Genomic DNA, 26,365 nt, shown 5'->3' on the forward strand with positions numbered 1-26,365 from the left:
GATTCAGCCTTCGTCTGGTTATAAAGAAACATCTTCAGATCTCTTTTGTCTGGGTGTTGATTTATGCAACATATCTGCTGATGAAATATTGTCTCGGATCTAACTTTTATGGTGCAAGTTGTTCTCTTTAAAACGTGTGGCGTTTCTGTTCCTCGAAAATAAACTGCATATCAACATGATGCAACTATAGCTGAGTTTGTGGCACTTCCTGGTATTTGCTGCCCTCTGCTGGACGACAAGGGAAAATTACACATCTATGTTCTTTCCCTTGTTTCTGAATTTCATGTACAGGTCCTTCTCAAAATATTAGCATATTGTGATAAAGTTCATTATTTTCCATAATGTCATGATGAAAATTCAACATTCATATATTTTAGATTCATTGCACACTAACTGAAATATTTCAGGTCTTTTATTGTCTTAATACGGATGATTTTGGCATACAGCTCATGAAAACCCAAAATTCCTATCTCACAAAATTAGCATATTTCCTCCGACCAATAAAAGAAAAGTGTTTTTAATACAAAAAACGTCAACCTTCAAATAATCACGTACAGTTATGCACTCAATACTTGGTCGGGAATCCTTTGGCAGAAATGATTGCTTCAATGCGGCGTGGCATGGATCAATCAGCCTGTGGCACTGCTGAGGTCTTATGGAGGCCCAGGATGCTTCGATAGCGGCCTTTAGCTCATCCAGAGTGTTGGGTCTTGAGTCTCTCAACGTTCTCTTCACAATATCCCACAGATTCTCAATGGGGTTCAGGTCAGGAGAGTTGGCAGGCCAATTGAGCACAGTGATACCATGGTCAGTAAACCATTTACCAGTGGTTTTGGCACTGTGAGCAGGTGCCAGGTCGTGCTGAAAAATGAAATCTTCATCTCAATAAAGCTTTTCAGCAGATGGAAGCATGAAGTCCTCCAAAATCTCCTGATAGCTAGCTGCATTGACCCTGCCCTTGATAAAACACAGTGGACCAACACCAGCAGCTGACACGGCACCCCAGACCATCACTGACTGTGGGTACTTGACACTGGACTTCTGGCATTTTGGCATTTCCTTCTCCCCAGTCTTCCTCCAGACTCTGGCACCTTGATTTCCGAATGACATGCAGAATTTGCTTTCATCCGAAAAAAGTACTTTGGACCACTGAGCAACTGTCCAGTGCTGCTTCTCTGTAGCCCAGGTCAGGCGCTACTGCCGCTGTTTCTGGTTCTAAAGTGGCTTGACCTGGGGAATGCGGCACCTGTAGCCCATTTCCTGCACACGCCCGTGCACGGTGGCTCTGGATGTTTCTACTCCAGACTCAGTCCACTGGTTCCGCAGGTCCCCCAAGGTCTGGAATCGGCCCTTCTCCACAATCTTCCTCAGGGTCCGGTCACCTCTTCTCGTTGTGCAGCGTTTTCTGACACACTTTTTCCTTCCCACAGACTTCCCACTGAGGTGCCTTGATACAACACTCTGGGAACAGCCTATTCGTTCAGAAATGTCTTTCTGTGTCTTACCCTCTTGCTTGAGGGTGTCAATAGTGGCCTTCTGGACAGCAGTCAGGTCGGCAGTCTTACCCATGATTGGGGTTTTGAGTGATGAACCAGGCTGGGAGTTTTAAAGGCCTCAGGAATCTTTTTCAGGTGTTTAGAGTTAACTCGTTGATTCAGATGATTAGGTTCATAGCTCGTTTAGAGACCCTTTTAATGATATGCTAATTTTGTGAGATAGGAATTTTGGGTTTTCATGAGCTGTATGCCAAAATCATCCGTATTAAGACAATAAAAGACCTGAAATATTTCAGTTAGTGTGCAATGAATCTAAAATATATGAATGTTAAATTTTCATCATGACATTATGGAAAATAATGAACTTTATCACAATATGCTAATATTTTGAGAAGGACCTGTATAGCGCTTTTCCAGTCATACAGACCACTCAAAGAGAACGTTGAGAGACTCAAGACCCAACACTCTGGATGAGCTAAAGGCCGCTATCGAAGCATCCTGGGCCTCCATAAGACCTCAGCAGTGCCACAGGCTGATTGCCTCCATGCCACGCCGCATTGAAGCAGTCATTTCTGCCAAAGGATTCCCGACCAAGTATTGAGTGCATAACTGTACATGATTATTTGAAGGTTGACGTTTTTTGTATTAAAAACACTTTTCTTTTATTGGTCGGAGGAAATATGCTAATTTTGTGAGATAGGAATTTTGGGTTTTCATGAGCTGTATGTCAAAATCATCCGTATTAAGACAATAAAAGACCTGAAATATTTCAGTTAGTGTGCAATGAATCTAAAATATATGAATGTTAAATTTTCATCATGACATTATGGAAAATAATGAACTTTATCACAATATGCTAATATTTTGAGAAGGACCTGTATTTATTTTGAAACATCTCGTGTTACAGAGGAAACAGAATACCCTGGATACATTTTAAAGTTTAAAGGATAGATTTTATTTATAAGTCAGTCCCTGAGGGTGATTTAAAATACTTCTGTATCTCGGCAACAGTGTGCTTGACAGTTTGGCACCTAAACTCTTAAAATGTAGGCTTCCACCTATCAAACACTATCACCCCACATGAGGCAGTCACAGGACCCCGATTCTTGCATTCAACCATGAATATCTCTGCATACCAGAATAATCTGAAGTCAAATGTGAGGACGTGTTTGAAGTATAAGGTTTGGTCCAAACACACAGCAGCATATCTACAAGAGAACGTTTAAAAAAATCTTTTTTTTTGTTTGTTTTGTCTCTGAGGTTGTTCCTCCTTTTAAGACCTTGTCAGAACCAAAATAAACTTGACAGCTGAAAGAGGGTGCACTATCTTTGTTCTCACAACATCCACCAAATCACCAAACCTTACTTCTTCTATGGTTGTCTGAGGGACTCCATTAGAAGCTGACCAAACTTGGCCACATCACATTTAGACATGACACTCACAGTGTGGCTCTTCTTCAGAGAGTTTGTGCGATCCAGCACTAACATGCCGCGGGTCATGGAGCCCTGCAGCTCCACACGCACAGGGCACTCAATGCTCTCCAGCACCATGCTGCCGTCGATGCAGGCTGCCATGGCGTAGGAATCATAAGAGACAAAGCCAGGCCCAAAGTACATGTCTCTCTTATTCTTCATCGCCTCTTTGGAGTAGGCCCAGCACTTGGATGTTACCATCTTCATAAAGCGGGCTGCCGGGGCATCCTGATTGATAAGCTCTTCAAAGAACTCCTGCATACATAATCATCCAGGGTGGCGTCCTTTAGTTTGTCATTAACACTGTCTCACAAAATTATCCATGCCTCTTGAACGTTTCACATTTATATCATGTTACAACCATAAACCTTAATGCATTTTACTAACGTTTATGGAGTATGAAAACATTTACAAAGCACTGTTTAAGTAGCCTACCCAAGTCAGAGCATTTCTTCCTGAGTATTCCCATGTAGCAAGATAGGTAGGGCAGAGGAATTCCTCCAGAACAATGTAGGCCGACTCTGGATCCGTTGCAAAGTTAAACTCTGCACAAAGTGTCATATTGCCCTTTCCTGCAATAACAAAAACAAGCTATTCAAGGCTTCTCGGCTCACAGAGTACCACTTGAAATCGTGTTTAACTGCCCTCGATGTTGCCACCCATGATGAAGAGGTCTCTGAGCTTTTGGGGAAAACGTGGATCCAGTCTGACAGCAAGTGCCAGATTAGTGAGCGGGCCAAGAGCCACCAGGGAGACCTGTGGAGGAAACCATTTAGGAACACCAGAGAGTCACCCCACATAAACCAGTGGAACTTCTTACCTGCTTCTCATAGTCAGAAGCCAGTCTAATCATTGCATTGACAGCATGCTCCGGATGAAGTTTCTCCTTCCACTGAGGGTCTTTGTCCTCTATCACATCCCCAAGTCCATCACCTCCAAAGTGGTCACTAAATGGATTATTGACTCCAATAAGGGGACCAGCACATCCTTGAAACACTGGAATCTGCAGGAATTATAGCAGTTTTATAGACAGGACAGGAAATGTAAACAATGTAACTTTATAACATGTTCGATGTTTAATTATTTTTGAACATGACTTCAATACAGTTATCCACAAGGAAATTGAAAGGCTAAAAGATTCAAAAGTAGAACTGCATTAACTAGAGTCTGTCTCCATTTCCAGGGTGTGCCTCATTTCAAGAGCTAAATTCTTCTGTTCTTCACTCCAACAGACGCACCTCCTGGCGCTCACAGACAGAGAGAACCCTCAACACGTTCTGACACACGTTTTCCACCGCCGCGTTCCCAAACACGCAGGTCAAGGCCAGGACCTCCAGGTTGGGCGCCGCCAAGGCCATCATTATGGCCTGTGCATCGTCTATGCCGCAGTCTGTATCGATGATTACCAACTTCTTTGTCATTCTGTACACAGCAAGCCTACCAGGAATGACAGCAATCTCTATTAAGTTTCAACCAATGGTGTGAAAATACAGCAAACCTTTATTGATTGTTCTTTTCATGTAATTAAAAAAAACAAATCTCATTAGCAGAGCCAGACTTAATTAGGGAAGAGTCCGCAGTTGCCCAGGGTCCATAGATGTTAGGAGTTTCAGAAAATAATTTTTCTGTTAAATGTGTTCTGAGACAAAAGTATCACTGCTGTAAGAATCTCTCTGTCATGATTTTTGGGCTTAATTGTACAATCACAAATCAACTAAACTCTCCAGAAGGTCATAGAGTTTAAGCAAATGCTTTTTTATGACTCTTCAAGGCATCCCCCGCTTTGTTGGCATGAGGCAGTTACTTACACAGAAATAATCAGTTGTTTACACAAATACCAGAGGAAGCCACCAAAGAGCTTCCTGTGAGAAACCCACACTGATTAAGATTGGAACATTCAAGGTGTAGTGTGGTCTTGTAACATGTTTGCCAGTTAAAGTAACCTATCAGACGATTAAGGCAGAGTAAGAATCTGTAAAATAGTGTTCACTTATAATTTACTCTTCAATATTTGCTTTTTACTATTAAGACAGTGCAGTCTGACCAGAAACACTTCAGGCTCTTCAGTGGGCCAATATTGGAAGGGTCCCATGAAGCTTTAGGTGATAGGCTGTCTTTTATAGTCCATTCCAGTGTTTAGCTGAAGACGTTTTGAGTCAAACGTTTAGCAGCTTAAAGTTTTCATTGATCTTTGTGACATTTGGGTCTTGGTCTTTGAAGGATCTTGAAGAGAAGAGTGTGTTCTGTTCTCTGGTAAATATTTAACCATAAGTACAGTCTTTTTGGTTACCTCAATGCTTGTGCCCAAACTTAAAGTATTTTTTGAAAGGCTCACTAAGATATTCCAGCTACCTTCTTACCAGTTTCAAATAAAATCCTTACAGAATAAAGAAAATATAATACGCACCGTCACATATTAGCAATCCCATTGTTGCATTGCAAAAGTATTCACATCCAGTTAAAATGGAGAGGGTAAGGGGGAGGACATTTATTCTCTAGATGTGAAAAGCTGATAGAGACATACTTTAGAGGCACACTTTTCAGATTTTTGTTCAAAATAAAATTGGAAACCATGCATCATTTCATCTTCCACTTCACAATGATCCATCAATTAGTGTCGATCTATCATAACATTTTAATAAAATACATTTTAGTTTTTAGTTGTAATGTCAAACATAAAAATTGTAGCTGTATGACGTTTTTTGCAAATAGCTGTAGGCTTCTCTGTCTAATCAGAACAGCTCTGACTGCTAACAAACTATATCTTGTAGCCTGAAAATGTTAATAAATCTTCCTGTGTTCTGATGAAAGTTGCTTGAGAAAGTATATTACGTTTTATTCTCTATTTATAGTGTTTAAAACAGGATTGACAATAAACTAGGTTGACTTACCACTTCTCTGTGAAGTTTAAACACCCACTCGAGTTCGCTCTTGTGATTGGTTTAAAAATGCAGGACCATTTCATTACGAGCTGACACGGGAGGGGGACACCAAGATAGTGACGTCCAAATATTACTAATTTTATTTTTAACGCTACGAAAAACATTTTATCTAAACTAAGAAGCGTTGTTATTTTAACTTAATGCGCAGTTATTATTTTCTTATCCAATGTATGGTTTTCATTGGTTTTTTTTTCATCTTTGTTTGGTCCCCCTCCTTGGTCTCTGGGATGGTACAGTCCGGTGAGTGTGCTTTGGAAGAAGATACGGGTCAGGAAGGTGAAGTAACAGGATTTTCAGCGTTAATGGTTTACTCTGGCAGGTCTATGTGCTCAGTAAAGGTCAACGTGAAGCGCTTAGCAGTGAGCTGACCTCCGGAGTCTCCAGAACCAACTAAAGGAGCTGTGATAAAGAAATAATAACCTGACTGCAGGGCGTGTTTACGCCAGCTAGGTCCAGTGTAGCAGGGATGTAGCTGCGCTTGTTCAGCTGCGGCTTCACAGGTGACATGATGTTTAGTTAATGTTTAACATCCGTACAGCTAACACCAGGCCGCCAGACCGAGCGCTTTCTCTGCTTTCCTAATACGTGTCTCGTCGTGGGTTGAAGGTATTAAATCTCTTTGCTGTGAGTTAAACAATTCTCCCGTACTGTTGTATAAAGATTACAGCTCCTCCATCTTTCCTCCATCTCTGTGCTTTTACAACCAGAGGAGGCGCCTTCATCCTTCAGCGCCCCGATGCCTAACACATCAGAGGGTCAAGGAGCGAACCTCCCCCGGCCCGCGGAGCAGTCAGGGCTGCAGAGGCCCGGGGATGGAGAGGAGGAGGACCACGGGGTGATCAGCTCCCTCGCCCGGGACGCCGCAAGGCTGAGGAGGGCTTCCAGTGCTGAGCTTCACCTGCAGTGGACCTGCCCTGTCACACACTCCCGGGAGAAGTTCTACACGGTCTGTTCCGACTACGCCCTCCTCAACCAGGCAGCCTACGTGTACTGCTGCCCCCCGAAGGTGGCCAGGAACAAACAGGAGGAAGCGTCCCCGCTTGGGAAGCCCAAACCCCCTACGCACTTCAGCGGCAGTCAGACTGGAGTGGGTCCTGTGGGGTCTGATGGGGACTGTGACGTGGAGGAGGTGTCCTCCAGCCGCACAAAGCCTCTTCTGGCCTGGGAGATTGACACAGCAGACTTTAATACTGTATTCACTAGGAAAATAAGAACCAGTAAGCTTATTATAATTATCTGAGTTAATTGGCTGTATGGTTGTTAAACTAATTAAACAGTTTATATGTCAGTTTTATACTTGTTGGACAGTTTTAACCCTATCATGTTCTGCACTGAGTAACACTGTATTTTAGGCAATGGGAAGAATTGCAGCTCTAAGAAGATGAGGGCTTCGGACCGACCCAGCAGGAATCTGCAGGATGTCCCTGTTCATGCATCGCTGGAGGAAATCAAACAGAGAAAAGTGCTGGACCTAAGAAGATGGTAACATTGCACTCGGTTCCTCTGTTGTTTTAGCAAGACACTCATGGGCAGTGCTCTGCAGAAATCTTTGTTTCTTGAACCTTTTCACATTTTGTCACTTTGCAGCCACCAGCATTGAAGTGTTTTAGTGTGACAGACGAACAGAAATTAGTGCATAATTGTAAAGAGAAAGGAAAATGGTGCATGGTTTTCAAAAATGTTTTACAAATAAAAATCTGAAAAATGTGGCATGTAATTTGTTTTCAGTTACCCTGAGCCAATACCTTGTATAACCGCTGTATATCTCTACCAGCCTTGCACATCTAGGGACTGAAATTTTTACCTGTCCTCCCGAGCATGACGCTGCCGCCACCATGTATCAAAATGGGATGGTGTTAATGGTGACAGGTACTGTTAGTTTTCCACTGCACATAGTGCTCTGCAAGTAGGATAGAAAGTTACATTTTGGTCTCATTTGACCAGAGCACCATTTTCCACATGTTTGCTGTGTCTTACATGCCTTTTGACAAATAGCAAATAGAACTTCTTATGGCTTTCTTCTTGCCACTTTTTAGTTTTCTGTCCAATCAGGATCTTTAAAAAGCCTGACCTGCCGATTCAGATTTTTGGGCCGAAACCATATTTTTTTTATAACCGACAGTGTCTGGTGTTATAAGGCCACACTACACCTTCAATGTTCCAATCTTATTTTGTTGAAAACATTGATCCCGTGAAACAGTACAAACTTGTTTTATCTGCACATGAGGCAGTGCTCTCAACTATAAATGAAATATTTAGAGCAGTGCAGTTCCATTGGTCTTGCATTTTCCACATTTTAAAAAGAAACAAAACTTGTACAGTAGGTTAGACGAGTAAATGAGATTGGTGGATGGAAGTATCGGCCGATCACCGAGCTGCCAAAATTATTTGTATCGGGGCCGATCGATTGGTGCACCCCGACCACTTTTCTATAAAGGCTTAATTTATGGAATGCACAGCTAATAGTTCTGGTGTTGACAGAGTCTCCTACACAAACTGCGGATATTTGCAGCTCCTCCAGAGGTACCACAGGGCTTGCTTCTCTGATTAATGCTCAGCTGATAGGTTGAACAAAGCTCCATGAGCCTTGGATATTGTTTGAAAACTTGATCCTGCTTTCAACTTCTCCACAACCTTCTCCCTGAGGAGGGAAGACCAAGGAACCCTATGTGTTCCTTGGTCTTCATGAAGAGGTTTGCTCACTAACGTTCTCTAGCAAACCTCTGAGGCCTTCAGAGAATCGCTGGATTTATACTTTTGTTGTCAGAGTGAAGAGGTCGAAATTGAGCTTCACGTTTTTATATCATTTTATTTGTATAATATGTTAAAGATTGTGCTTGTAACATGATAAAATGTGTGAATATTCAAGCAGTATGAATACTTCTGCAAGACACAGTAAGTAGACTACATTAGAGACTGTAATGTTTGCTTTGGGGGATTTATTTGTAGTTTTATGACCACTTTCAGTGGGTCAATTTCAAGGCCAACATTTAGAGTCAAGTGAAAATTCCAGTTTACAGTCTTAGAGTTGAGATAAAATTTGAATTATGTCCACCAAGCAGTGTTTTTTGTGCCTTCCTGTTTTTATACATATGTATATTTGAGGCTGAAAGTGCAATTGACCGTAAATGCATTGAGGGTCTATTCAAAATGTTAATATGACCCAGAATGACCTTTTTATGTCTCTTTCAGCACCAACAGATGCAGTATAGAAGACAATAAAGCAAAAATGGTTTTGCAACTACTGCTCTGTTTCTGTTTTAAACCTGGCCTTAGCTGGAAACCAGTTTGAACTGATGGAAGGCCAAAAGTCATTCTGCAAGAGACAACAAAACAATAAGTCAGATTCAAAAAAGTTTTAAAGAAACATTAAGGCAGAAAACAGGTCAAAGGGTGAACTTGAGGTCAGAATTAAAATAGCCTTTCTTTGAGCTGTTCTACTTGCTTCTTGAGGGGCAGTGACTTTTCTGTGATAGTAAACCTGGGGATCTTGCTTCACTGTTCCTGCAGGTACTGCATCAGTCGGCCACAGTACAAGACTTCTTGTGGTATCTCCTCCCTGGTGTCCTGTTGGAATTTCCTGTACAGCACTCTGGGTGCAGGAAGGTGAGCAGCTAGCGTTGCTTCTGTCACAGAACATGTAAATCTGTGCCTCCTGAGCTCTTCCTATATATTCAATATCTAATCTACAACCCAAATCATGCTCAGATGTATATTTAGACCTTTATTTTGGGGTCTTTAAAACCAGTTTTACATGTTTTTTATGTCCTGCAAGTGTTTGTTGTTGTGTCAGCTAGTGATAACTTTCACAGGACACATTTTGTTTTTGCTCTGTCTCATTCAAGCTCTCCCTACAGAGAGGCATGAGTGAATGGCTGACAAGGTGAAAAAAGCTGGGCAATTTCCAGTGTTATTTGCAGATGTGAACAAATTTGATGGTAACCTTATGGCTCATTGAAATGATGTATTGTATACTCCTAAATCCCATATGTATTTAATAGAGGAACAAACACAATTGTGAAAAGAAAAAGGTTGTTGTTTATTTTAGAAGATATGCTAAAACATCCTGAAAAGAGACAGTTAAACCTTGCATTATCGTTGGAATGAGTCGATGACTGGTTTTAATGATTACTGGGATAACATTTCCTGCATTACTAATACAAGAAATTGTCATTAGAACTGTTTGTGATAACCGCAATATTAACATCTCCTAATTTAGATTACAATGCCTCCTCAGATGGTCAGTAAAACAAGGCAACTGAAGAGCATCATGTGTTAAATGTGGCGTCTGTAATTGTTCCAGGAAGGATTTCTGAAGAGTTTGTCTTCACTACATGCAGAAGGAAACATAAGTTGTCCTCTGCCCTCACAGACTGTCTAGGGGCCAGTGCAAAGAAATGTAACTTTTAGCCATACGTTTCTAATCTTCAGATTGTTTTAATCTGTATAACTTGTTTCTCAGATTTCTTGGACCAACTTCATTGGAGCAAAGGGTCTTCTTATACATACCAGGAAAGCCAAAATAGGGCAAAGATTTCTGCTTTAAGTGTGTCAACATAGAAGATGAACTGGAACAGAGCACTCTGTCACAATAAGAGTCTTAAGCATAAATATGCTGCACTCTGAGCCTTAAAAACACATTTTCAAGCCAATTAAAACAGCTTACAGTGGATTGTTTACAGTCTATTTGTGGGATGTATTCCCTGTTCAATCTGAAGACTGATTACTCTATGGCATTGTTTAATTAAAGTCCAGCTGTCAAATTTATTATATAAATTATAATAAAACTGGGCCGACTGTGGCTCACTTGGTGGTTGTCTTGCAATCCACGTTGTGGGTTTAATTCCAGCTTCCTCCTGCCATATTTTGATGTGCCCCTGGGCAAGGCACTTAACCACTATTGCCTGCCAATCTGCGTTTCCGTCTATGAAAGTGCGCGTTTGTAAGTGGGGTTAGGTTAATGTGGCTCTAGTGTGAAGCGATTTGAATGGTCGTTGGAAAAATATACGTTCAGCCCATTTAATAGTAATGAATGTTGGTCATTAAATTTAACACTTTTCCACTCTTTGCATATTTCTACCATATTTTGGCAAAACCCTGATAATATGGTTAACTGTGATGATTTTGCATGCAACAATCACGTTATAAAATGTTTGTATTGTTACATGCGTATTTTATATCGTGTTTAACCTAATTTGTATCAGAAGTGCCTTCAGGCGTTTGACCTGCTATTCAGTCTATTTTAAGGGAACAAACATGGATTTAACTCGGTGTTTTGCTATGGCTGTGTGCACCACACTAAACATGGAGCACAGAAAGCAAATCAGTCAGGAGTTCACGAAGAAGATTATATATATATATCAAGATTCAAGGAAGAGGATGCAAGACCATCATCCAAGCAGCTGCATGTTCCTTTGCCTGCCGTACACATTATTAAAAGGCATAAGGTTCATTCATGAGACTTATCTCAGGCAATCTCTCACGGCGAGGACATATTGTAAATGTAACCCCAGGTTGAGCAGACATTGCAGATGCATGGAAAACCACTGAAGCTGTTATTTAAATCACTGATCGCATCTTGGCACAAGGAACCTTAAATCTATGCTGGGCTTAATGAAGTTTTAGGACTACCTTAGACTCTCCAGACACAAATCACCTTAACCTTAATGGTGGCCTCTTCACACATTACTTCCTCATGGCCAATGATTCTGGTGAACGTGTCGTTCTTGTTCTGATTGACCTGACCACTGCCTTTGATACAGTGGACCTCAATATTTTATTATCTCGCTAACAGCACCAAGCGGGTATTTGTGGTAATGCATTAAACTGGTTTATGCCTTTTTTAGCAGACAAACCATGTGTGTTCACATAGCTAATTATAAATCCTCTTCTGCTTATCTATCTTATGGGGTTCCCCTTAATCTTAGTTCCCCTGCTTTTCTCCCTTTATCTGCTCCCTTTGGGTTCAAAACTCAGGAAGCTTGGGATCTTTTTTTCATTGCTACGCTGACAATAATCATATACAGAGGTTGGACAATGAAACTGAAACACCTGTCATTTTAGTGTGGGAGGTTTCATGGCTAAATTGGACCAGCCTGGTAACCAGTCTTCATTGACTGCACATTGCACCAGTAAGAGCAGAGTGTGAAGGTTCAATTAGCAGGGTAAGAGCACAGTTTTGCTCAAAATATTGAAATGCACACAACATAATGGGTGACATACCAGAGTTCAAAAGAGGACAAATTGTTGGTGCACGTCTTGCTGGCACATCTGTGACCAAGACAGCAAGTCTTTGTGATGTATCAAGAGCCACGGTATCCAGGGTAATGTCAGCATACCACCAAGAAGGACGAACCACATCCAACAGGATTAACTGTGGACGCAAGAAGAAGCTGTCTGAAAGGGATGTTCGGGTGCTAACCCGGATTGTATCCAAAAAACATAAAACCACGGCTGCCCAAATCACAGCAGAATTAAATGTGCACCTCAACTCTCCTGTTTCCACCAGAACTGTCCGTCGGGAGCTCCACAGGGTTAATATACACGGCCGGGCTGCTATAGCCAAACCTTTGGTCACTCATGCCAATGCCAAACGTTGGTTTCAATGGTGCAAGGAGCGCAAATCTTGGGCTGTGGACAATGTGAAACATGTATTGTTCTCTGATGAGTCCACCTTTACTGTTTTCCCCACATCCAGGAGAGTTACGGTGTGGAGAAGCCCCAAAGAAGCGTACCACCCAGACTGTTGCATGTCCAGAATGAAGCATGGGGGTGGATCAGTGATGGTTTGGGCTGACATATCATGGCATTCCCTTGGCCCAATACTTGTGCTAGATGGGTACTGCCAAGGACTACCGAACCATTCTTGAGGACCATGTGCATCCAATGGTTCAAACATTGTATCCTGAAGGCGGTGCCGTGTATCAGGATGACATTGCACCAATACACACAGCAAGACTGGTGAAAGATTGGTTTGATGAACATGAAAGCGAAGTTGAACATCTCCCATGGCCTGCACAGTCACCAGATCTAAATATTATTGAGCCACTTTGGGGTGTTTTGGAGGAGCGAGTCAGGAAACGTTTTCCTCCACCAGTATCACGTAGTGACCTGGCCACTATCCTGCAAGAAGACTGGCTTAAAATCCCTCTGACCACTGTGCAGGACTTGTATATGTCATTCCCAAGATGAATTGACGCTGTATTGGCCGCAAAAGGAGGCCCTACACCATACTAATAAATTATTGTGGTCTAAAACCAGGTGTTTCAGGTTCATTGTCCAACTTCTGTATATATGCCACTAAAAGTAGAAGCCCCTTCAGTTAAAGCTCTGCTGTTGTCTCAAAGACAACAAAGCCTGGATGGCCTTGAACATAAAATTTAACAATAAAAAAAAAACCAAGTAATGATGTTTGGTCCCAGTGGCTCCTGTGAACCTGTTGAGCTTGGCTCCGTGGCGTTCTGTTTAAAACAGACTGTCTCTAATTTGGGTTGAAAAATGGACAGTGGTTTTCAATTAGACCGCCAGGGTGGAGTAGTGGTCAAGTCCAGTTTTTATCATCTTGGGCAGCTGGCTAAGCTAAAGCACATTTTTCGAAGCAAAATCTTGAGACAGCAATTCATGCTCTCATTAAATCCCTGCTTGACTACTGTAATGCTCTCTACCTTGGAGTCAGCGAGTCCCTGAAACGTCTGCGGCTGGTCCAGAATGCTGCTGCTAGGCTAGTTAGTTCACTTCACGTTTGTTTCTGCTTGGCTAGTCTTCCACCCATCTCTCAGGAGGAGGCGCTGCACATTCTGGGCTTCCAGCCACCTTTTGAAGACATCAAGTTTGGTCCCTTCACAGGCAATGCGACATTGATGAGGTAAAAAATTTTGTCTCCTCGCTTTTTTATAAATTTGTTTAGCAAAAGAAAATTGTTTATCGATCCGTGATCTTTTGTTTTCCTCCTTACAGGTGGTTCAGGCAGATCAACGACAATTTCCGAGTGCGAGGTTGCTCCTACATTTTGTACAAACCTCATGGCAAACACAAGACTGCAGGAGAAACGGGTGAGTTTCCCATCAGCTGAGATCATCTACAGGTGGTCTTCAAGGGTAGCATTAGAGGAGTTACAGCTGCTCTCTGCTCTTTAGCTGAAGGTGCACTGATGAAGCTGACACAAGGCTTGAAGGATGAATCCATGGCCTACATTTACCACTGTCAGAACCATTACTTCTGCCCAGTTGGCTTTGAGGCTACGCCACTGAAAGCAGCAAAAGCTTACAGGTTGGTTATGTGACTTATAATGAGTAGAAGAGTCCCAGATGGCCGCTTAGCCTCTCTGAGTCCAAGAGAAATCAAAGATGTTCAGTTAACATTGAGAAAATCAAAAAGGTTTCTGTCAATGGGCTTAATAGTCAGGATTATGCTTCTCTCCTGTGTGAAGGGGTCCTCTACCCACAAATGAAATGGAACACTGGATCTTAATTGGCGAACCCAGTAGAAAACATCCAGCAATTCACTGTAAAAAGTAGGTTTCTTTTCATTTATTTTTGTAAATTTAATTGTCTGTTCTTGCTGAGCTGCTGAACAGAAACTTCTCTGTGCAGATGGTTGGACATCGTGACTGACCTCAATACTCAGAACCCAGAATACCTGGACATTCGCCACACAGAGAGGGGGCTTCAGTGCCGCAAAACCAAAAAGGTTCCTGTTCTAATGCTTCGTATATTTACACCAGGGTTCTTACATCAGCTGGAAAAGTTAAGATTATTAGGAATGTCTGTCCATCCATCCATCCACCCCACCCCACCCCACCGATTATATTTTCAGATTCAAGTCAGGACTAGCTATGCTGTTCTAAAACATTAATATCACTTACAAGGAGAAGAAACATTTTCTTAGAACCTAAAGATGACTTTAAACCTAAATCTACCAGGGGTATGAATCATTTTGGGCTTTACTGTACTTACATAGGGTGTATTCACACCTGACACTTTTGGTCGACTTTAAACGGACCAGAGTTTGCTTCCCCCCCTGAACATTTTGTGCAGGTATGAATACAAACCGGCCTCGGTCCGACCCAACTACAGAAAACATATGTCTCTTTGGACTTAAACTACGGTTGCTTGAATGATGTTGAATGAGCTGCTCTTGCAGCTGTCATAACTGTGAAATATGCAGAACATTTATGCAGCAACCATTACTTCCATGATAGTTTCCCTCCATTTCCGGGTCTGCGATCTGTCCCGCCCTAGTAATGTCTTTATTTACAAGTTAAAGTTTACTTGCAAAAAGTACAATGTGAAACCGAACCGCAACAAACGAAAAACATCGTCCGCTTTACGTCTGGAACAAACAAGCGGACCAAAGGACTTTCCTGGTCTGAATACACCCTTACTTACTCACTGCCTGTAATTTATGTAGGCTCCATATTTAAAGCCTCAACACTGTACACATATTTGCCATAAACTGAAAGTTAACCTTTGTATTTACACTTTAAAATGAGCTGAAAAAAATGTCCGAGTCCGGCAAAGTATGAAATTAGGATGTAGGAATCTTCTGCCTTCCACATTAAAGTGTTTTGTGTGATGCTTTACTAAACAATGTCTCTGACAGGTGGGCGGTAACCTGCACTGCATCATGGCCTTCCAGAGGGTGTACTGGCAGAAGCTGGGGCCCTGGGCGCTAAATCTGGAGAACCTGCGACATGACTTTCACCACACTGGCACAGATCGGGCCCACGGCAGCGTGGCTTTGGACTCTGAGGAGAGAACAGCGTCCAAGTGTCTGACCCAGCTGGGACGATCCCAGAGCATGGGGAGTCAGAAAGACACCTGCAACTGGAAACGGCTGTCCAACGCTACAGAGTACAGACAGAGGAGCTCCCCTGATAGTGATCTCGAGGAGGACATCGCAGACTGAGACAGTTACTGTGGTTCTACAGGGGCGGGACATGATAACTGATGACACTACACAGAGCAAAGGTTTTTAAAGGAGACGCCTGGTGTTCTGATCGGATTTACTGTCAACAGATTTCACATAAAACTAAACCAGCGTTTTGTCTCAGACAAGGGTCATAAATAAATGGTTTAAATTGGTCAAGAGTTAAATCATTCCCAAAATTATTGATGAATTGTATGTTGTTTTTAAAATTAAAATATATTTAAATTTGGGTAAAAGATTTTTGGACCTATTTTCAGCTCTAAATGTGTATCCAATTATGTTGAACATAAAAACATCGGGATAATGTAAAGGAGGCGGAGTCAAAAAATTGTTGACAGTAAAATAGCAAAAAACACCAGACTTTAATTATGAAAACTTCATTTTTTAAGATGCCAAAGTGTTGATTTAACCTATTGTTTTAACATTTTCTGAGATTTTAAAGGAAATATTTAAACAGTCTGTTGGTGTCAGGCATTCCTCTGACTTCATCACATCTAAAACCTTTTTCTAATTTTACCACCTTGTTGTTTCCACACAATTCCCTAAGCAGTTCCCTTATGTTGCTAGTTTCAGGAGTGATGTACATGCTACAGTGTATGCAGCTTCAAACTCTACATTTGCACTATTTAATCTTAGCACTGCCAAAGGGGGCTTGTTTCCCACAAGTAATCTAACAAGGGATGATGAACCAAGACCTTCCTAGTCACTGGAATTAGCTGAATGTCACCCGGATTCACCCTAGTATGTATCTAACCAGTCAGAGAATCACAGATTCAATCTTTTCTTCAATCAGCACTAGCAGGTTGGACTAAAATCAACACTCTTCGGTGTGGAAGTCACTAAACAAAAGAGACAATAGCAATTGTCAATATGAGTACGTTTTCCAAAAATGAAGACAGAGGAAGCACAGTTTGCATCATGCTAGCTGCAGTCAGTGTTAATATAAGATGGTGTTATCTCCGTTATTGTCAGTTTGTAAAGGGAAATCAGAATTGGCTGAAATCAGTAACGGCAGGAGAAAGCTGAACAAGAACAAGAGAACGGAAATTAGCTATATAATTTTTGGTGCATCTCTACAGAATGTCCAGGAACCTTTAGGGACATGTAACTGTTTTTAATGTGACTTAAAGGGGTTGATGGACTCCCTTATCGGACAGTGAGTTTGCTTTTTCACGATAAAAGTGATGACAGTCCTTACAATCTTTGGCAATACCTGATAGGTGAGTTATCAGGACAAATGAAACCAGAAGAGTGATAATCAAAGGGTAAAATCCCTGATCTGCTGATGGCTTGAAAGATGTTCGTTGTGTCCAATTGGACCACTAGGTGGGAATATTTATTACGTGGTGTACTTTTTTAATTTTGCATTAATATTTTCATTAGAATTATAGTAGTTCTTTTTATCACCCTGAAAGTAGGCAAAATGCCGGAGATATGCTTCTCTTACATGTTACAGTTATCCATTATTATCTCCTTATTGTGGACACCTGTCTCCGAACATAAATCCGCTTAGCTTCACCTTAAGCTCATCGCAGCGGTACTGTGAGCTTGATATCAAGCTAGATCTGCCTAGAAAACGCACAACAGCATTATCCACCATCCACCTTGGTTTATAGATGACTCTCCTCCATAATTTATTGTACAGTTAGTGGAAATGTCTCCCGCCTGGTTCACGGTTCAGTCGTGATGGTGTCCAGTCGAAGTGTTGTGAAAGCGGTGATTTGTGAATCCTCCAGTAACAAGTGTGCAGATTATCCTGGTTTCTTTGAACAGAGCTGTACATACCATGACATATCTCAATCTTTTAAAAATATGATCCCCATGCTTGTGAGCACATTGCTCCTATACAGTTAGGTTTGGAGCTTTGTGATACCACCTGAGTCTCAGCCAACACAGGTGTGATTAAGCAAGCCTATGGAAGTGGGTTTCTTGTAGCCATTTATTTGACAATAAAAGATTTTTTTTATTACACCGTGGAACTGTCCTATTTCTTTCTACCAGTGGCAACTCGCAAAAGTCTTCATACGTCCATACAACAGCAAACCTTTGTGTATTATATTGGGGTTTTATGTGATAGGCCAACACAAAGTAGTGCATAGTTGTAAAGTGGAAGGCAAATTATACCTGCTAAAAAAATTTATTTTTGCAAATAAAAATCATCTGAAAAGTGGGACGTGTTTGAGACAATACTCAACCAGCTTAGTACCTATAGAGACTTCTCTCTAGAAAACTGAATCTCTGCCATCAAAATGCACAAAAAAGCAACAAAACACAAGAAGCTTCTGACACCATTATGTTGATATAAATCATACTGAATGATTTATATCCCTAGCAGGTTTAGATTTGAAATTATTTTCATTTTACCAACAAATTTGTTTCTGATTAAAAAATGAGACAGTCGTCTCTCATAGAATGTCTTTGGTGATGACGTTTCTGAGGTTGAAAGTCTTCCTTTCCATCACCCTAATCCAGGGGTTTGCAACCTTTAACTCCAGAGCCGCAAGTGGCTCTTAATGACTTTGTCTAAAAATGATTAAGAACCAGCTAAAGTTTTTCAATATAGATGTATTAACAATGCAGGTTTTCAACAGTTTTTTGATTAGTTTATGGAATAATTATGTTAAATTGTTACAACAGAATGACGTTAAAATTACCAGTAATATTTGTTTACATTGATTTTCCATCTTATTAGGCTGGAAACTGCTTTTTACATTTTTTTTTATATTGTTATTCTCTTTTTGCAAATGATTTATGTGTTCTTTATTTTAAAACCTAAACATAGAAGTAAAATCATGGTTATTTATAAATAATATCACATTTTTGTTGTAGGTTTTTATCAAAAATTATAAATTGTCTTTGTTCAAACGGGTCGTGTAACATTTGCAGCTCTAAACGCGCTTTATTTAGGTGAAGTGAGGGCTAAAATGGCTCTTTAGTTTAAAGGTTACAGTCCCGTCCCCTAATCTGTATCTCCCCCCTGAGATTCTCAGTCAGGACTCCATCTTACTCTAAATTACTTTCAGTCAGAAGAAACATGTTGGGAAAATTAAACAAATAAACCTAAATCTGCCAGGGGTACCAATAATGTTGGGCTTAACTGTACATATATGTATGTATGCATTTAATCTACACCCTATTTAACATACCCTGAACCTTTTAACATCAAAAACACAAACTTGAATGTATTTTGTTGGGATTTTATGTGACAGATCACCACAAGGCAGTGTGTTATTGTGAAGTGGAATGAAAATGATCAGACCCCAGAGAGTCAATACTTCATGGGACCACCTCTCCCTGCTTTTAGGTCATGTCTCTTCCAACTTCACACGGGTAGAGAATGAAGGTTTTTACAACTCTTCTTCAATATACTTTAAGCTCAGTCAGCTAGAATGGTGATGGGCCCATGAACATCAACTCTCAAGTCTCGTTGCAGATTGTATTTAGGTCTGGACTTTGAATGGGCCATTTTAACACATGAATATGCTTTGATCTTAACCATCTATGCAGCTCTGGCTGGATATTTAAGGCTGTCGTCCTGCTGGAAAGTTTTGTGCCCAGGTCTGAAGTCTTTTGAAACCTCTCACTGGGGTTTCATCCATCACTGCCCTGTATTTAGCCCCATCCACCTTCCCATCAACTCTAACCAGTTTCCCCGTCCCTGATGAAAAAAGGATCCCCACAGCATGATCCTGCCGCCACCATGTATCCAGATGGGATGGTACATTCCTGAGCAGAACACTTTCTTAATGTTTGCTTTGTCAACTACATCTCTTGTGGCAAACTTCAAGCATCACTTCCTATGGATTTCTTTTTGCCACTCTTCCACACAGGCTACATTTAAGGAGAGCAAGGCTAATTATTACTTGAAGCTTTAATGGCAGTGAAAGGTGGTTCTACAACATAGTGACACTTCCTTCCACTTCACCATTCTAAGTTACTTTGTGCAAATCTACCATATAAAAAGGCAAATAAGTTTTATTATGTAACCAAAAGTAAACCATTGTTTGTCCAAATATCACTTTCTTAAATTTAATTTGACATGAAAAGAGTTTTAAGCCTTTATTTTCTAGAGCTTCAAGTGGTCTTCATGGCAGATCCATAAAACCATTCGATTGAACAGGACATTTCTGTGATCTGATCTATTCAGAAGAAAGATCGGAGACACCTTACAGATCCTCTGTGGGGTTTAGAACAACATTCTGCAGCAGGAAGAATAATAAACTGGTTGGTTTTATTTAACTTTATGTAAAGTTAATCTGATGAAGATGTGCTGCTTCTTTTCAACTGCAGCCTCAATGCTGTGATGTGAGCAGGACTGATACGGCAGCAGCCACCTGGAGCACAAAGAGAGGAAGCTCAGAGGAGATCCTGTTAAAGAAGACATGAAAGAGCAGCAGACAGAATACTCACCTAACAGAGCAGCACCCTGCTTCAGCCAGGTGTGACTCAGCTCAGGCATCCACCCTGCAGTCTGCTCTGATTTCTGCCATCTGTATAAAAAAGGAAAACCAGACGGTTTTTGGTGAGAGCAGCTCTTTAGGTGACAGAAAACTAGAACTCACCACAGACTCACCCGTTCTTAGAGTCCCACGTCTCCCCGCTGTTTGGGTACACCACCCAGCTCATGTTGGCGCCCAGTGCCTCCCTGCCAGAGTCCAACAGCGGCTCCACCACAGCTGGATGGCAGCAGTTGACTCCCACAGCAAACATTTGAGGTGATCTGCAGGCCATCTCCACGGCGTCTCTGAACAGGCTGCCATCTGAAATGTGCTTCACATCCTGGAGATGTTTTTGGTGAAATACATGGAAGTCATTTGGGGATTGGGATTTTAAAGTGAGCTCACAGCAGTTTCAAAATCTTGCCGTCAATGGTTACCTTACAGGAGAACGCCAGCCAGGCTCTACAATCCGGGTATTCTTTCAGCAGCTCCACTATAGCCTGGGCCTCTTTGATACTCGGGATGGTCTCAAAAGCAATGAGGTCAGCTCCTGCTGCTACTAAACAGTCCACCTGTGCCTTATGCCACAGTCTGAGCTCCTAAAGAGACAATAGATGGACCATTTGTTGACACTTCTCTTATAAAATAAATATCTGCATGCGAAGATATACTTTGATGACACCTGTCACAAACTTAAAGGTGTTTTATTGTGGTTTTATGTGACAGGTCAACCCAAAGTCGAAAATGATTAGAAGTTAAAAAGGCAAATATTAAATTGTTTTACATTTTTTACGACATCACTATGAACACCTCGTTCCCATTGTTAAACGTGGTGGTGGCAGCGTCATGCTGAGAGAATGTTCTTCTTCAGCAGTGGCAATGAAGCTAGTCAGAGCTAATGGGATGATGGATGGAGCAAAATACAGGAAGATAAACATTAGAGGCTGCAAAAGACTGAAACCTGGGGCAGAAAGTCTTAGGGGGGTTGAATACAAATGCACCTGACACTTTTCAGATTTTTATTTATAAAAATATTTTAAACCATGTATCCTTCCACTTCTCCATTATGTGGCCGATCACATTAAATCTCATTCAAATTCACAGATCTAGTTTTAACGTTACAACATACAGAAAAGCTCTAAAGTTGTAGTAATGCTGATGCAAGGCACTGTAGTATTTGTATCCTAGTCATTAGATGCACAGAAACTCCTTCAGCATACGGCCAGGAGCCACTCACTTCAACGCTTTTCTTCTGGGCATAAGCTCCGGTGAACTCTGATCCATCATGGAGGAAGGCCCCATACGGTCCAACTGAGCCCGCCACCAACAGATTTCTCTCCCCTTAAACAAACAAACCAAGTGTCACGGCTTACAGATTCACTCAGCTGACATTTCAAACTTTCCCAAATGCGTACGGTTTGTTACCAGGGGCAAAGGTCTCCACCGTCTCTTTAGCCACCTGAACTCCAGACATCAGCAGCTCTCTGGCCCGCTCAGAGCTCACGTCCAGGTGGTCCATGAATCCCTGGATGCTCGCCTGGTACGTTGCAGTTGTGGTGACATCAGCCCCACCGAGGAGAAACCTGTTGGTAGCTTTCATTAAGAAGTGTGATCATGCAGCTAATTTTTTTGTAATTTGGTGAAAATCAGTCAGTTATTAAATTTAACTCAACATATCTGACATTGCAATATGTTCTTTACATAACTTCCTTGACTCACAGCTCCTGTATTCTCTTGTGGAGCAACAACTAAATTACAATTAACTAATTGGCTGTTCTCACTGCAGCTCTAAGGTTTTCTATGAGCCTACCTGTAATGAGCCTCTTTTATGGCCTGGGGATTAGTGTGCAAAAGCCTAGCGCTCCATAAAGGATCCCCCTACAGACACAAAGAGAAGTTTCAATCTACAGGTCCTTCTCAAAATATTAGCATATTGTGATAAAATTTATTATTTTCCATAATGTCATGATGAAAATTTAACATTCATATATTTTAGATTCATTGCACACTAACTGAAATATTTCAGGTCTTTTATTGTCTTAATACGGATGATTTTGGCATACAGCTCATGAAAACCCAAAATTCCTATCTCACAAAATTAGCATATTTCATCCGACCAATAAAAGAAAAGTGTTTTTAATACAAAAAACGTCAACCTTCAAATAATCATGTACAGTTATGCACTCAATACTTGGTCGGGAATCCTTTTGCAGAAATGACTGCTTCAATGCGGCGTGGCATGGAGGCAATCAGCCTGTGGCACTGCTGAGGTCTTATGGAGGCCCAGGATGCTTCGATAGCGGCCTTTAGCTCATCCAGAGTGTTGGGTCTTGAGTCTCTCAACGTTCTCTTCACAATATCCCACAGATTCTCTATGGGGTTCAGGTCAGGAGAGTTGGCAGGCCAATTGAGCACAGTGATACCATGGTCAGTAAACCATTTACCAGTGGTTTTGGCACTGTGAGCAGGTGCCAGGTCGTGCTGAAAAATGAAATCTTCATCTCCATAAAGCTTTTCAGCAGATGGAAGCATGAAGTGCTCCAAAATCTCCTGATAGCTAGCTGCATTGACCCTGCCCTTAATAAAACACAGTGGACCAACACTAGCAGCTGACACGGCACCCCAGACCATCACTGACTGTGGGTACTTGACACTGGACTTCTGGCATTTTGGCATTTCCTTCTCCCCAGTCTTCCTCCAGACTCTGGCACCTTGATTTCCGAATGACATGCAGAATTTGCTTTCATCTAAAAAAAGTACTTTGGACCACTGAGCAACAGTCCAGTGCTGCTTCTCTGTAGCCCAGGTCAGGCGCTTCTGCCGCTGTTTCTGGTTCAAAAGTGGCTTGACCTGGGGAATGCGGCACCTGTAGCCCATTTCCTGCACACGCCTGTGCACCACCGTGCTCTGGATGTTTCTACTGCAGACTCAGTCCACTGCTTCTCCACAATCTTCCTCAGGTTCCGGTCACCTCTTCTCGTTGTGCAGCGTTTTCTGCCACACTTTTTCCTTCCCACAGACTTCCCATTGAGGTGCCTTGATACAGCACTCTGGGAACAGCCTATTCGTTCAGAAATGTCTTTCTGTGTCTTACCCTCTTGCTTGAGGGTGTCAATAGTGGCCTTCTGGACAGCAGTCAGGTCGGCAGTCTTACCCATGATTGGGGTTTTGAGTGATGAACCAGGCTGGGAGTTTTAAAGGCCTCAGGAATCTTTTTCAGGTGTTTAGAGTTAACTCGTTGATTCAGATGATTAGGTTCATAGCTCGTTTAGAGACCCTTTTAATGATATGCTAATTTTGTGAGATAGGAATTTTGGGTTTTCATGAGCTGTATGCCAAAATCATCCGTATTAAGACAATAAAAGACCTGAAATATTTCAGTTAGTGTGCAATGAATCTAAAATATATGAATGTTAAATTTTCATCATGACATTATGGAAAATAATGAACTTTATCACAATATGCTAATATTTTGAGAAGGACCTGTAGCTTTCAAAATCCATGAATAGATTGAATGGCGCCATCTGGTGGATGCAACGCGTTCGTCATCTGAACCCCCTCCAGCAGATGAGTGAAAGGCAAAATCTTATAAGACTATTTAGAGATATAAAAATAAATTTTAATATATGTCAAATGACTACACAATGACCACAGATAAACGGGAGAGTTTTGCAAAAATTAGACGCTGCAAATGTTTGATCAGCTGTTGAAAAATGTTTTTAGCACGTTACTGAATGAATATACGAATCTTTATCAATTTATACAAGTCCGCAGCTGGAAATATAAATATTTAACAAAGTTCTCATCAGTGTAAACACTGCGTATTATTTGGTTTCTGTTTCACCTGTAGTTTAGCTCCTTGCGCCTCTAGTTCAGTTGCAAGTCCACCATCCAAAATCAGGGGACCATTACTGAGTAAGCGATTTAGGCAATCAGATGAACTCATAGTAGACGCTGTAAATTATAGCGCAGGGAATTATGATTAAGCACAAAACATATTAGACGCAAATCCGTAAAACCAGAAGAAGCTTAAAATTCTTACTGTGTTGTTTTTCCGGGTAAACTGGTCAACTGATGCATTCATGATAATCGGAAATCTTTAAAAATGACAGGAATCGACACGAATTAAGCTGACCACTAGTTGGCGTTTGAGACAATAATTTCAATGAGTCAGCGTAACCCAGGATTTTCAGTATGTATATTTAACAAGCAAAAAACAACAAAACCCGCCCCCCCAAAAAACTACAAAAAAAACCAAAAAAAAACCAATTTGGTTAAGGCTTTGAGTATGCCATAATAATTCTCGGACTCTTATTATCACCAAAAGTTTGTGACCAGTACAAATGCAGCTCGTTATTTTCTTAAATTGGTTTTAAATAATTGGCATTCGTCAACAATGTGCCGTGAACGCATCTCGAGTTGTACCTGCAGTTACTATAGAAACACAGCATAGCCTGCGATAGATAATGTTTGTTAAAACCGACAGACCACCGTATTGGGTTATATAGAGTTAGTTAGCTTCTTAAAATGGTGAGTTAACACCTTTAACTTTCATGAAACTAATGTTAGAACGCTGCGTATCGTAGTATTTTGTTTAGAATGTGAACGAACTGTATCTGCAGTATCTGTTGCTAAGCTAACGTTAGCAAATAACGTTAGCTTAGCAACAGGCATAGCAAGTGATATCAGAGTCCCAAATGTTAAGGTTCAATTTGAAATGCATATTAATGTGTATATTAACAGTTTGAGATATTAAAATAGTTAATACCTGCTCATTTCTTTGCAACTACATGGGTGCCAAGCTATAAAAATAGATATTTTTTTGATTGTTACATGTTCTAACTGTTAGCTAAAGCTTTGGCCGAACTATCCATCGTTCTTATATTACAACTGTTAATATCTAATGTTTATTTGGTATATTTCATTATACATAGAATTTGATGTAAAATTCGCAAAGCACGTAATGAAATTGTGCGCTCATTGTAGATATTCTGAGCGTCACTATTGGTGGTGATGCTTAACTGTTTTAGGGTATCCTGCAGAGTGACGTTGGACTGAATTTGTAAGCACACAATGTACAAAGCAGTCATAGATTTATAATTGACTCTTAAAAGATCAAATCTGGTGCCACTTGGAGTGCTGCAGTGCACTACAAGTTGGTCAAAAACATTTGTTTCCTGTTACAGCCCCATTTCCACAATCCTTTTATGATATGGGTCAGTATTGCAAATACAGGAACAGATTACCATCTTTAAGAAATGTACAAGTGGAAATATTTGCCTATTTTCTTCTTCCATCAGTCCAAATAGGTTTGGTGAAGATGAAATAGTTTTTTGGATGATGATGCATCTCTCCACTGAGCAAAGCGTGGTCTCAGTGAAATGAATATCAACTCAACAGCACGGCCCACGAAGAGACATGATATCCACTTGAATATTTATGGAGGAAATTGTAAGAAAGGTGGTTCATGGCGGTTCAGACAGCTGCTATCTGAGAATGTTGGAACCTGAATAATGAAGAATATTTTTCTTATCTGCCAAGTTCATGTCTTAACAAATCCACACTCAGAAAAGACAAGAAAAGAGAAACAAATTACTACTTGTGATATTTTTTGGTTCATAAGGCCATCATTTGCCAAGGGGTTGTACAGGACAGGTAGTCCACATATATCTGTGTTAATACCAACTTATTAGGGGCACTTAGCTGAACATATGCCGGATGCCAAATAGCTGACATATCTGAGTCAAGGGTCAATAAGCTATGCCTCCTGCTAAGACAAGGAGGCACAAGGTCAACCGAGTTATAGTCTGTTATTGCTCAAGTGTGTTTAGGTCATTTTTAGTTACTCAGAACCACTAGTTTATATCACTCTAAACAATTCCAAGAGATGGTCAGAACGTTTTTCCCACAGTTTTAAACAAGCCTGTGGAAAATCCAGTTCCAGTGATCAACAATAGGAATTATAATTATTGATGCAAGGTGTGGCATAAAACCTACTTTTATCATCTAATCTGGTATAGTAAGTGACTATGCATAGTTTTGTCATAAAAAGGCTTAGCTTCATTTCTCTGTCACATTAATAATTTTC

The 26,365-nt window shown here is 41.0% G+C and overlaps 4 protein-coding genes across 5 annotated transcripts in view; 2 read left to right on the plus strand and 2 right to left on the minus strand.

The window, feature by feature from the left end:
- Window positions 1–2,858: 2,858 nt before the first annotated feature.
- On the minus strand, window positions 2,859–6,015 carry si:ch211-201h21.5 (uncharacterized protein LOC555526 homolog). Its single transcript, XM_047375805.1, is given in 6 exon segments — window positions 2,859–3,224; window positions 3,405–3,541; window positions 3,614–3,725; window positions 3,790–3,972; window positions 4,208–4,406; window positions 5,861–6,015. Coding segments are annotated over 6 exon segments (1,152 nt in total).
- A 153-nt stretch (window positions 6,016–6,168) lies between these two features.
- LOC124873608 (basic immunoglobulin-like variable motif-containing protein) lies at window positions 6,169–17,814 on the plus strand. Its single transcript, XM_047374365.1, has 10 exons — window positions 6,169–6,517; window positions 6,619–7,128; window positions 7,264–7,393; window positions 9,422–9,517; window positions 13,671–13,775; window positions 13,868–13,962; window positions 14,047–14,179; window positions 14,340–14,423; window positions 14,503–14,599; window positions 15,512–17,814. Exons 2-10 carry the CDS (start codon window positions 6,648–6,650, stop codon window positions 15,815–15,817), a joined length of 1,527 nt encoding a protein of 508 aa, XP_047230321.1. The 5' UTR covers window positions 6,169–6,517; window positions 6,619–6,647; the 3' UTR covers window positions 15,818–17,814.
- Window positions 17,815–19,883: 2,069 nt separating this feature from the next.
- Window positions 19,884–24,365, minus strand: zgc:172121 (uncharacterized protein LOC337599 homolog). 2 transcript variants are annotated; one of them, XM_047374368.1, is made up of 9 exons: window positions 24,320–24,365; window positions 24,122–24,231; window positions 22,088–22,155; window positions 21,703–21,860; window positions 21,515–21,618; window positions 20,715–20,876; window positions 20,412–20,617; window positions 20,249–20,328; window positions 19,884–20,172 (listed from the first exon to the last, which is right to left on the minus strand). In XM_047374368.1, exons 2-9 carry the CDS (start codon window positions 24,221–24,223, stop codon window positions 20,090–20,092), a joined length of 963 nt encoding a protein of 320 aa, XP_047230324.1. In that variant the 5' UTR covers window positions 24,224–24,231; window positions 24,320–24,365; the 3' UTR covers window positions 19,884–20,089. The 2 variants fall into 2 exon arrangements, with proteins under 2 accessions (XP_047230324.1, XP_047230325.1); XM_047374369.1 differs by lacking the exon at window positions 24,320–24,365 and having other exon boundaries at window positions 24,122–24,312.
- Window positions 24,366–24,654: 289 nt separating this feature from the next.
- The window catches only part of nme7 (NME/NM23 family member 7), a 33,456-nt gene continuing 31,745 nt past the window's right edge, over window positions 24,655–26,365 (plus strand). Inside the window, exon 1 of the mRNA XM_047374367.1 lies at window positions 24,655–24,807. Coding sequence (XP_047230323.1) covers window positions 24,805–24,807 — 3 coding nt within the window. The 5' untranslated portion in view covers window positions 24,655–24,804. The remainder of the gene's footprint in view (window positions 24,808–26,365) is intronic.

Source organism: Girardinichthys multiradiatus, chromosome 9 (assembly GCF_021462225.1).
Source record: "Girardinichthys multiradiatus isolate DD_20200921_A chromosome 9, DD_fGirMul_XY1, whole genome shotgun sequence".
NCBI classification, from domain to species: domain Eukaryota; kingdom Metazoa; phylum Chordata; class Actinopteri; order Cyprinodontiformes; family Goodeidae; genus Girardinichthys; species Girardinichthys multiradiatus.

Bases quoted from the DNA above. Each gene is read 5' to 3' on its own strand.
- LOC124873608 (XM_047374365.1), top strand. From the start codon at position 6,648: ATGCCTAACACATCAGAGGGTCAAGGAGCGAACCTCCCCCGGCCCGCG. The intron at 9,518-13,670 runs GTGAGCAGCTAG...CTGCTTGGCTAG, and splicing joins AGCACTCTGGGTGCAGGAAG to TCTTCCACCCATCTCTCAGG. The intron at 13,776-13,867 runs GTAAAAAATTTT...TCCTCCTTACAG, and splicing joins GGCAATGCGACATTGATGAG to GTGGTTCAGGCAGATCAACG.
- zgc:172121 (XM_047374368.1), bottom strand. From the start codon at position 24,223: ATGAGTTCATCTGATTGCCTAAATCGCTTACTCAGTAATGGTCCCCTG. The intron at 22,156-24,121 runs GTGAAACAGAAA...TTGTGTCTGTAG, and splicing joins CGCAAGGAGCTAAACTACAG to GGGGATCCTTTATGGAGCGC. The intron at 20,877-21,514 runs GTGAGTGGCTCC...TTGTCTCTTTAG, and splicing joins CCCAGAAGAAAAGCGTTGAA to GAGCTCAGACTGTGGCATAA.